Raw genomic sequence first — 10,824 nt, 5'->3', positions numbered from 1 at the left:
GATCTGTTGGCCACTGAGGAGCTCTAGTCAGCTCTCCTGGAGCAGTTGGGGGGTTGAGGGCCTTGCTCAAGGGCATTTCAGCAGCGGTGATGAAGGGTAAATAGCAGCCTTGGTCATGCAGTATACTTAATGGTTTTAATTATCATAAGAACAAATATTCCAATTACTTGTATCACTCTTTTCATCCTTGTCTCTGTATCTACCACTGCTCTTCCATCTTCCCCTTGGCCTTCACCCCCCCCCCCCCCCCCCCCCCCCTTACATGTTATACCTCTTAGTCTCTCATTCATAATGGAGGTGCCCAGAATGCCACACACAGACATGCATGTGCATGTGCTATATTCTGACGAAGGTCTATTCAGTGCAAGGGGATATACATGCTTTGGTATATCTTTGACTATATTTATGTGTATTCTCTGTCTTCCTTAGTCACACATTCTCATACATTATTTTCTGTACACACACCCCACCATGCGTTAATCATTTGTCTGCCCACAGACTTGCAAATTTCAAGTCAATTTCAAGCCATGGCACCTCGAATGCCCCCGAGGAGGACAACAACAACCATTCCATTCACTGAGATGAGTGACGATTACATTTGTGGGCCGAAAGGAGAGAGGGAGGGATGCAGAGGGTAAGAATGGAGCAAGAGAGCTTGGAAACCCTCTCAGCCATGCGGGAGAACCCATTCACTTATAGCGTGATGCTCAGAGAGCTGCACAGAATTTCAGTTGGGTCAAATTGTGAAGCGATGGTTGTCTGCGAACCCCAGCAGGCAGTATGCAGGATTCAGTCCATCCAGAAAATTCAGCAAAGAAATAGTCGACAAAAGCATTTGATTTTTTTTTATCATGTAAACTATTTTCTCTAGATTTTGTTGCAGCAATTAAAGCAGTGTTAACTTGTTCATTGTATAATTTCCAGTCTTAAAACTCTCTTTTATAGTTAATTCTGGCTTATCTTCTTGGTAAAGCAGAACATTCTTGCAGAGGGAACACAGACACGTTTAGTTGGCTGTTCACCCTATAAAATGCAGGAGCACTTTTAAAGGTGTTTGAAACGATGCCCAACTCAACCCGTAGGAGATTGTATTCACTATTATACATGGCAGATGATATAGCGTAATGGAGTTTGAACATTGCATGCTACAGGACTGAATTCAATGTATTTTACTGGCAGAGATCAGGAGAAAGCTGCAGAAGGCACAGAAGGAAATTTACTTCTTTCCATTAGCCAAATGTTACAGGGCAAATGCATTAACTCGTTGATCGGGAGACACTGATGTAGCACAAAGTGAGCTCCCCTGTACTTTGATCATTTTCTAAATTATTACCCTGCAAGTCAGCGTCAAGTGCTTCCTGATAAACCTTTTTTGACATGTTTCCAAAGTTATATAGATCTATCAACTATAAAGAACCCCACATTAATGACATTTCTGCCACAACAGCTCATCTATCATCAGTGCACAGCCTCCTCGAGCGTGTTCTGCAGGCTACTCTTACCATGAATGTCCTTCAGGTGGCGCCTGAGGCCTGGCTTGTGTTGGAAGAGCACAGCACAGTATTTACACTTATGGGGCTTATCTCCTGTGTGCAGATTGAAGTGGTCTTGCAGCGTGGCCTTTTGGGAAAATGTCTTGTGGCACAGCGGACATCGGAAAGGCTTGACCCCAGTGTGGACGCGTATGTGGCGGGCCAGGTTAACCCGCTGGGGAAAGCCTTTCCCACAGACCAAACACAAGTACCGTCTGTGCTGCTTCAGGTGGCCCACGTAGCTCTCCAGGTGCTGGAAGACTCTGTCACACCTCCTGCACAGGTACGGCCTCTGGACCAATATGCTGTCTGAGCCCTCCGTCAGCTCATCTCCGGAGCTACGACTCTTTGGCAAACGTGCTCCGGAGAAGCAAAACAGATGGGAGTCCATCAGCTCGCCACATTCTTGCAGTTGAGCTTCCAGTAAGAACAGTCCTTCCTCTTCGCTTTGCTCCACCTCTGCTTCTTCCTCTTGGTTCTGGGAACTGTCCACCAACTTTTCGCATTGAGCAGAACTTCCTCTGGTTGTGGGTGATATATGATCTCGGAAAGCTGTAGGAGAGTGCAGCTTACTTCTCAGAGCATCTGTAACGTGCTGAACTTGATAGGGTGGCTTGTTTGTGTTAACAGGCTGCATGTTTCCATCTTCCTCTGACTTCAGGGTATCTAGGCAGCATACTGCATCGTCAGATAACTCTATTTGAGCTATAACCAGCCCACTATCATCTTTGAACCCCCTCAGTCCTTGACCATCCATCTTGGCTCCTTGACTGAACCTCGACTTGGACTGAAACACAACCGCCCCTTCTTCCTCCGTACTTGCTTCCTGGATGCTGGTGCTGGGCTGGGCCGCATCCCTTTCCTCCTGATTTCTGAAGCTAGTACCTGGCTGGTGGTTGTCTGGCTGCTGGGTGTCCTTCTCCTCTGAGTGTCTCTCTGGTTTTAAGAAAGCCAGCGTGGGACCGAGGTACTGCGAGATGGCCTGGGCACACCTCTCCACCACCTGACTCATCTGGAGCGCACTGGCGGCAGTCAGGTAGCTCACCAGGTCTCTCAGAGGGACCTACAATAAAAGATATTTGAAGAAAAACAAGGGAAACCAATAAAGAAAACCAGCTACGATTCACACCAAACACCCACGTTGTGCACTTAAAACACACAAAAACAGAACTACAACCAATGAGCAATCATATGTAACTTTCATAACACACTCTTTTGTTGTTGCAACATGTTTGTTCCCTATTTCTGTTTATGTAACCCTTGATGTTATTCATTCTGACAATCTGTTTGCGGTGATGCAATCTTGATTGCACAGTACAAGACCTGCTGTACAATTATTTGTAACTGGTATAGATTTCATGTTCTGCTCTGTTTTTACTGTAGCATTCAGAGTGGCACTAATTATATCGCACCTCTAAGAGCCCGGTGTAGCAGGACAGGAGAAGTCTCTTGCCAACCTCCACACGGGATACTACTCCCACGCTCAGCTTGGCCCGGCCTTCGTGGAGCAGGAATTGGTCACGTAGGAAGTCTGAGGACGCTGCAAGCACCGCTCTGTGACCGTGGAAGTGGAGAGGCGGAACAGTGGCGCCTTGTGGACCCCCAAGGAGGAGTGTGACATCACAGAAGCGCTGCTCCTCCCTTAGAGCGTTGATTTTGCTGAGGATGGAGTCACCGTGGGTGGGGAAACGAAACCATAGGGTGTCACAGGAGCTTGACATGATGGTCTGTGTGGATTTAAAAGAGTATTCTGTGCACAGTTTGTCAGAGGTCAAACTGAGCTGCATGGATTGCTTTTTCACTAAACTGCCTTTTCAAATAGGTTGCGGGCCTTTTTCTAGTTGAACAGTATGAGTACATTTGTGGAAATGTAAGTGTGATAAAAGTTTTGCCAGTCCTGGTGAAAGTATGCATGAGGCCCATTGATTCACAGCCAAATCACAATTTCCACATCCTATCATCATTAACATGAGATAGTTATGGACTGCAGTAAAGCGAAATCTATGCACCGCAGTCAGGAAAATACAGAGAGATCACACATGGACGTGACGATCCAGACCCACCTTTTACTGCAGGCGCATCCCGTGACGATGGATGCAGCAGATTGAAAACAACAGCGAGACTCTATTCGCCTGATGTCTGACAGTCACAATCACTGACAAAGACCTGAATGGGCAACACATGCAGAAGGATGAGATCTATCTCTCAGCGGTGAAGCAACGGGCATCCCGTCTTCCTCCGGCTTTCTGCTGAGACGGCAGTGTCTGTGTTGCGCAGGAGCATGTGAACTAATTAACCCCTTCAGCGGCTGTATTTCACCAGGGTTTCTACAGAGGCACCGAGGGGTCCAGAGATGATACTGTGAACATTACCAAACAGAGAGAATGTGCAATACACTGAAATAATGCAATTTAGTAGCCAAAACTATACTTGCATCTTGTTTCTTATGTGGAATGCATTTACAATGTAATAGAGTTAACTGAATTGACTGATTTTCCATGTGGTATAGACACATTTTCTACTCTAAATAAGGTGATTTCAAGACAATAACTGCCATTGAGCTAATAAGATCATTTGAAGACCTTTGCTTTCAAAAATAATAGCTATATGAGGCCTTGATGGATTTTGTTTTTCACTCCATTTTCACACAGCTCAGCTGGGAATCGGGATAAGCTTTACATTGTTACATATCTCAACAGGGATTTTGACGAAGTTAACTCACTTGCAAAGGTGCTTTTTGTAGTGTGATAAAACAAACTCTTCTGTCCACATATTTAGTTTATTCTTGTTTGCACTTTACATGCTCAACTATCACATATGAGTTGAACACTCAGGTGTCTGCCATGCAGTGAGTGTTGAGTTTCAGACTACAGTCAAATCTTTTACTAAAAAACATTTTTACTGCAGGTTGTGGATTTCAAGTAACGAGCCATTACAAAGTGCTTAAATTACACTGTGTATGATATGAAATGTTACAAATTGGACAATTTTGTATATGTAACTCATAACATGCAAATTCACAATTGATTTCTTACACACAAACATACGCTCAGGTTATAGGAACTGTCCATCTGTTACCGTGAGGTGTTTCAAATTCAAATCTGACATATTTAAATGTCTTCTTAAAAAATGAACTGCTGACAATCGTGCTCGTCTAAAGCCAGGTTCTCTTGTATTGTTTCTCTGTGGGCCTGCTTTCCCACTCTATTTCATGTGAAAAACTAAAGTCAGAACTTTACATAGTATATATGTTTTGAAAATGTGAAATATCTGTGGTGAACTGTGAAATATACTTCACTGCCTTCATTATTAACTGTAGCTCCAACGCTGATACAGTGGAGATGAGACTGAGGTAAGTGGTCCACAGGAACCTCCAGAAAAGAAACAGATGTGGCCGGTGAGTCTTTTATCTAACACACTGAACATGGTCGGACCACCGTGGCACTGTCAGAAAGATATGTCGGAATGACAGTTTACAGACTATAATCAAATGTTTGTATGAGGCTGATTTAACTTCAGAGTGTGAGGTCTCCATAAATAGTCTGTAGAGACAAACACGACTCTTGTTTGGCAAGAATACGCGGCTTCTTGTCATTTAGATCCAGAGCTCCACCATAAGCTCTGCCAAGTTCTCATGGATCGCTGTAACACACTGTCCAATAAATCCAACAAACTATTCCAATGAAACGATCAAGACAAAGCTATGTTTATTTGCACATTTTAAATAAACAGAGATAATTGTTTATTCCTCCCATCACATATAAAATCCACGGGAACATAACGGTTTACTTTTCATGTAATGTTCTCCATATGCCATACTCAGTTTTGATAGTGAGGCACAATAACAGAAAATAAAAATTGCAATTGGGGCTGAGTTATTGACAAAACAAAAAGTCAAAATAACAGGCATTTCAATTATCATAGGTTTTCTTGTTTTGCAGTGGCTTCTGCATTACACAAGAATAAATATAAAGCAAGTGAGAACTTCGAACTACATTTTGAAAAAGATCCAGAAAGAAGTTTGATCTCCTGTTCACATTTTATATTGAAGTAATTGACGATTGTGTTCATTTGTCATGACTTCACGGGACTATTTAAGATTTAACTGTGATACCTATATATTTCTTTGTCATGTATCGTGCTTAGTGCCGTGGTAAAGGAAGTTTTCAGTGGCAATGCATCAATATAAATATACTCCAGTACAACTAAACGTCATGTTTGCAAAACAAAAGTGTTATTATGGAAATATTCAAAGGGAAAATTCTCATTAATTCAATTCAATTTATTTTTGTATAGCCGAAAATCACAAATTACAAATTTGCCTCAGAGGGCTTTACAATATGCGACATCCTCTGTCCCGGAACCCTCGCATCAGAACAGGAAAAAGTCCCCCAAAAACCCCTTTAACGGGGAGAAAAGAGGGAGAATAGTTCCTGTAAGTGATTTTATTACTCTCTTATATATGATGTGCTATTATTAGTCATCTGATGCCTTTTCATGTTGTTGCTGGTGGTGTACATGTATATGCTCTTTACACGTGTTTTTTTAAATGTAGGCTATACCCTGAAAGTCAATATAACTGTCTATAAAGGTAGTGGAGAACAAATGTCCTCATCAAATGTATCCTAACGTACCTATAAAGAGGCATAAAAGGGAAGTACTCAAGTGAAGTAAAAGTACCTTAAATGTGTACCCAAGTATAGTGGGCTACTAAAGCTCCTCACTGGCTTTGACTTTCGACTTATTCTGCTCTAAAGAGGATATTTTAATTAATATTAAAAACGCTTCCGTGTCGAACACGGAAGAACCCGAGTGGGTCGGTCAGAGAGAGAAGCAGGCTAAACCGTGTGGAGGCGTCCTGCTCCGCCCACCAGCACCACCAGCAGCAGCAGCAGCAGCAGCAGCAGCAGCAGCAGCATCTTTCTACTATGAGCGACTCAATGCGAAGAGACAACCGAGGGTGAGTCAGACCACCAGTAGGTTAAACAGTTGCATTTTCCACCCAAAAGCCCGAGCGTTATGTGAGCGCGGTGCGAACGCGTTACACGAAAAGAGTCGAGTAACAGATATGAATAGCGCCGGAAGGTCAGTTAACGGGGCACCTCCTGTCTCCAGCTAACGGAGGTCGGTAACGGTAAGGTCTGTGGATCAACGTCCTCCTCGCAGGTTGACTCTCTCTCTCTCTCTTTTTTTTTTTTTTCATTGGAGCTTTTGTCAAAGCCACGGAGGACTTCAGAGACAGACCTGGGTTGATTTTTGGACAACTCAAGCAGCCACAGCACAGAAGACAAACAGGCAAGTTGTGTGCGTCTGTGTGTGTGTGTGTGTGTGTGGCAATGTTGAAAGCGATCATTGTCGTGTCATGAAGTTCCTGCAGAACAATTGTAGCCAGTTAAAGGTTCGCAGAGAATCAGCTGGTCTGTGCTGCTAAACTGTAGACAAACAGTAAACTCTATACCATACATCACTTACTGCAGTCTACTTATTCTTTTTTATGAAGAAAGTGCTGAACAAAAGATCTCATTAACTTGAATTCTGATTAGATCTGAGATATCAAACTGATCAACTGACAGTTGTGGCATTCACTATATGTTCATAATTATAGTTGCTTTATAAGGTATAATAATAGTCCTGCAATAAAGGTTCTTAGAGGTTTTTTAAAGAGCCTTTGGCCAAATAAGTGTACCTAATAAACTGGTGACTGAGCTTAAATTTACAGTAGTTTGTTGGTCGATGCTGCCACCTGATTTATATAGATAATTGGAGATAATCCATTTTCCAAGCCAGGCAAGTGAATTATCTTCAGAGCAGTTAAGTTTATTTTCCAGTTCAAGCTTCATAATGTTGTCTGTGTTCTCTGGTTTGGAGAAGGGAAGCACTGTTGTTTGAAATGTTTGAGTCACCCCCAACCAACAGTACTAATACGGATGCTCAAATTGACTGTATGACAGGTGAAGGGTGGCAGGCTGGCTCGAGGGAGCAGTGCATTATTAACACAACACTCGACAGTAGTGTAATCTATTTAGGATATGACATGCTGTACACAGTGTACTGTTATTGTATGTTTCTAAAAGCAAGTACATTTCTTCCAGTTGTTGTTTTTTTACATGATGTTGTAAGTAGGCAGTGTTGATTAATCAGGCTACTTGTCATGACAGTAATGGGGAAAGTACATTGTTCTTGCACGTATAATTCAGGTCACTAACAAAGAACTGCACAGCTTGCTGTAATGGAGAGAAAAAAAACCAGAGTTGGCTAATTTAAAATTGAACACGTCGCAGCAACAGAAAAGTTACAGCTGCACACTTTTCACGCGTCACAATTTTTTTGGCTAAATAATGTTCAGCGCTAGCCTTTGGAGTACTTGCAGCTAGACCTGAACCCATACGAGTAAAAAAAAAAAACATCCCACACTGTGATGTGGTTTAGCATGAAATGTGAGTAGCCTTGTGTTTCCCGGAGCATTGATTCATTTAGTGTGCAAAACCTAACTGGCTTCATTATGACTGAAAATCCTTGCGAAAACATTTTACAGTGAGTAACTGCCCGAAGCTGCCTGGAATCAATGGCACACACTGTTTTTTGTCATCTGGGAAAGAAAGCAAACAGCATGTGAAAACCGTAGGGAAGTGCCGTGTTTCCACATTAACACGCAGAGAAGAGATGGAATATTGTTTAGTAGCAGCAGTACAAACGATGTGTCATCATTTACAAGTAAGTGCACCGCTTGGATACGTTTTCGCACTTTTGGGGAAGTGTAATTCCACTGAGACAACTACACCGTTGCATCAGTTCATGGGAAGCGGGTTGAAGCAGTAACGCCAAGGACAATTTGAACTTTAGACACAACTGTACTGTTAGTTCAGTGGAGATTACATCCCACAGTCAAACAAATGTGTTGCTAGGCTTTTTCCTGCCCACCGTTGTCTTCTTTTGATCAATTTCTTTGTTCAGCATTTGACAAAAGACAATAAGGGAAGGCTTGTATCGAGAGATCACAAAGAGATGGCACAGTTGACTTCAATGTGAGTTTGTGGTTACATGTCAAAACATGACGAGGTGTGACACAGACTAAAATCAATAAACAGGTTTCTAGAGCTAGATTTCCGTGACACGCTATGATCTCCAGGCTACGATTGGTGGTGTTACACACAATGCAAACAACACCACCTGCTGTCAGAAGTCCCCATTCAGTTCATCATCAATGAGTCAGGAGTAATTTAAAGTATTGATTGGCTGAAGGTGCCACAAATAAACTCCTCTCTCAGCTTTGCACATCTGGAAACCATGAGAAGACTTTCCCCCACATGTTTTGGATGTTTATGCTAATGTCTGGCAAACAGATGGTTTCATCGGACTGTTACACTTTTCTTTCACTCCGTCATAAAGCTGTGAGCGGTCAAGCACAAAGGTGACAGCTGTTGGATGCACTGAGTCTCAGCCTGAGTTATCATGGTAGCCTCCCTTATTAGTAACACCCTCATTAATACTTCTTATAGGCTCTATTTTATACATTCATCTGACATTATTGTCTGGATTCATCGTTTGATGACTGAATGATGAAGAAACAACAGGAAGTGTTTCCACTGATACCTAAAATAACTTAAATATCAACTCAAAATTGTTTTTGTCAAAGGATTCTGTCAATTGTTTGAGGTTCGGGATGGCGCGTTCATTTTTGTAATTTTGATATCCTTGCTTTGCAGTTAGACATGGATCATTTTCATTCCCTGACATGCAGCAGGGGTGGAGAGAGCAAAACATATTTTGGGATGTAACAGCCAGACGCGAATAGGACAAAGTTATTGTTCCTGTTTGAAGTGGCTCCATTGTTGATTCATCTGACTATGTTCCTGTCCAACTAAGATGTTGAGCCATCTGAAGCCAAGTCATTAATTTCGTACATCCGTTCGGTGTCGTACTGCTTCCAACAAAAAGGCAAGTGATGAATAGGTGATGTTCTGTACCTGTTTAATGAGCTCTGTTTCCTAGGAGGGAAAGTTGTGGCCTTGGCTCCCATCAGCTGGGGGACACTTAAACTGCAGACAGCAACGCAGTACTCTGTAGAAACTGATTTAGTAAGCCACTGATTTTTTTTTGGGAACTTGAACCAAACTTTAAAGGAAGCCCAGAAAGTTGGTTGGTAAGTGCAAAATGTCCGGCGACCGACTTAAAGAGGCCATCATCATCATCAGCAGCCAGCGTTGAAGCAGAGCGGCCATTAAGGGCACAATGTGTCCGAGTTGATAGCGCTCAACAACAACCAGCAGCAAGGCCCAGATAAGGAACTGGTCGAACTTTCTGCCTGTCTGCTCCGTGATAAACGTGTCGGGTGTGTAAACACACTGACAGAAAGTTGGAGAGCAGTGTTGCTGCTGTCCTTCCTCTTGTTTGTTTCAAAGGTCTCCAACTATGGAGCATCAATAATGTTCTGCCCCACCTGGTAACCAAAGCAGTACTTTGCATTATCCTTTGCTTAGTTCTTTACTTCAACTTTGCAGCAGCTTCTGTGTAGTATCCTACATAGAATGACGTACTCTGTCAAACATCAACAGTTGAAATGTGCATTGTGTGTGTGTGTGTGTGTGTGTGTGTGTGTGTGTGTGTGATGCTTGTTTTGAGTGAATTCATTTTCTTGTTGTCCTTTTATATGTTGTTTGTTCTCAGGTCTCTCTCGCAAAAGAGATCCAAATCTGAATGAATATAGCCTAACTGACAGATTTCACTGTTGCATTTGTCTGTTTTTATGGTGATAATAAACGTTCTACTCCATTGCGCTCCGTGAAAATGGAAGCTGTTACTAGGTGTTAACGTTGGACTACAGCCACTGTGATGCTAAATCCTTGAGAAAATCTCTGGATACTGAATGTGCTGGAGGTCAATAAGTAACAAAATAACAAATTCAGAAACGTTTAGTTGTTGCAGAAATGGCCCAAATCCTACTGCATGACAATTGCAGTTACCCAATAGTACGCTAAAGGATCTAAAGAGCAATGATTTCAGCATTCAGATAATCTAAATTCACCCATTACTTCGTAGCATTACGTCTTTTTGTTGTTGTTTTTAAGGAGCTTTTGGTTCATTATGGTCAACAATATTGTTGTTAACATTTACTTACGGTACCGGTACTTTACCAACACTAATTGGCTGTGAAATTAGCTTTTCACTGTTTGTGGCCTGTTGCTGTAGGTCATCATTGCAGTAGAGAGTATAGATTTTATAACCATAAACTTCGACCCTGTACAGGACAATGATGTATGAAATAATGCAAGGAAGTTATGAAATCACTCAC

General features: G+C 42.3%; 2 protein-coding genes across 2 annotated transcripts in view; one reads left to right on the top strand and one right to left on the bottom strand.

Moving 5' to 3' along the window:
- Positions 1–247: 247 nt before the first annotated feature.
- On the bottom strand, positions 248–10,058 carry LOC142947955 (zinc finger and BTB domain-containing protein 6-like). Its single transcript, XM_076089825.1, has 2 exons — positions 2,945–10,058; positions 248–2,595 (listed from the first exon to the last, which is right to left on the bottom strand). Exons 1-2 carry the CDS (start codon positions 3,317–3,319, stop codon positions 1,459–1,461), a joined length of 1,512 nt encoding a protein of 503 aa, XP_075945940.1. The 5' UTR covers positions 3,320–10,058; the 3' UTR covers positions 248–1,458.
- Positions 6,413–10,824, top strand: part of jak2a (Janus kinase 2a) — a 23,898-nt gene continuing 19,486 nt past the window's right edge. The window contains exon 1 of the mRNA XM_076089806.1: positions 6,413–6,827. The gene's annotated coding sequence lies outside the window, so the exon portion shown is untranslated. The remainder of the gene's footprint in view (positions 6,828–10,824) is intronic.

The sequence above is a fragment of the Anarhichas minor genome, unplaced genomic scaffold (assembly GCF_050575085.1).
Source record: "Anarhichas minor isolate MPS153535 unplaced genomic scaffold, ASM5057508v1 ptg000002l, whole genome shotgun sequence".
NCBI lineage: Eukaryota > Metazoa > Chordata > Actinopteri > Perciformes > Anarhichadidae > Anarhichas > Anarhichas minor.
This window is presented reverse-complemented; position numbering and strand designations above follow the sequence as displayed.

Bases quoted from the DNA above. Each gene is read 5' to 3' on its own strand.
- LOC142947955 (XM_076089825.1), bottom strand. From the start codon at position 3,319: ATGCAGCTCAGTTTGACCTCTGACAAACTGTGCACAGAATACTCTTTT. The intron at 2,596-2,944 runs GTGCGATATAAT...CTTTTATTGTAG, and splicing joins GCTACACCGGGCTCTTAGAG to GTCCCTCTGAGAGACCTGGT.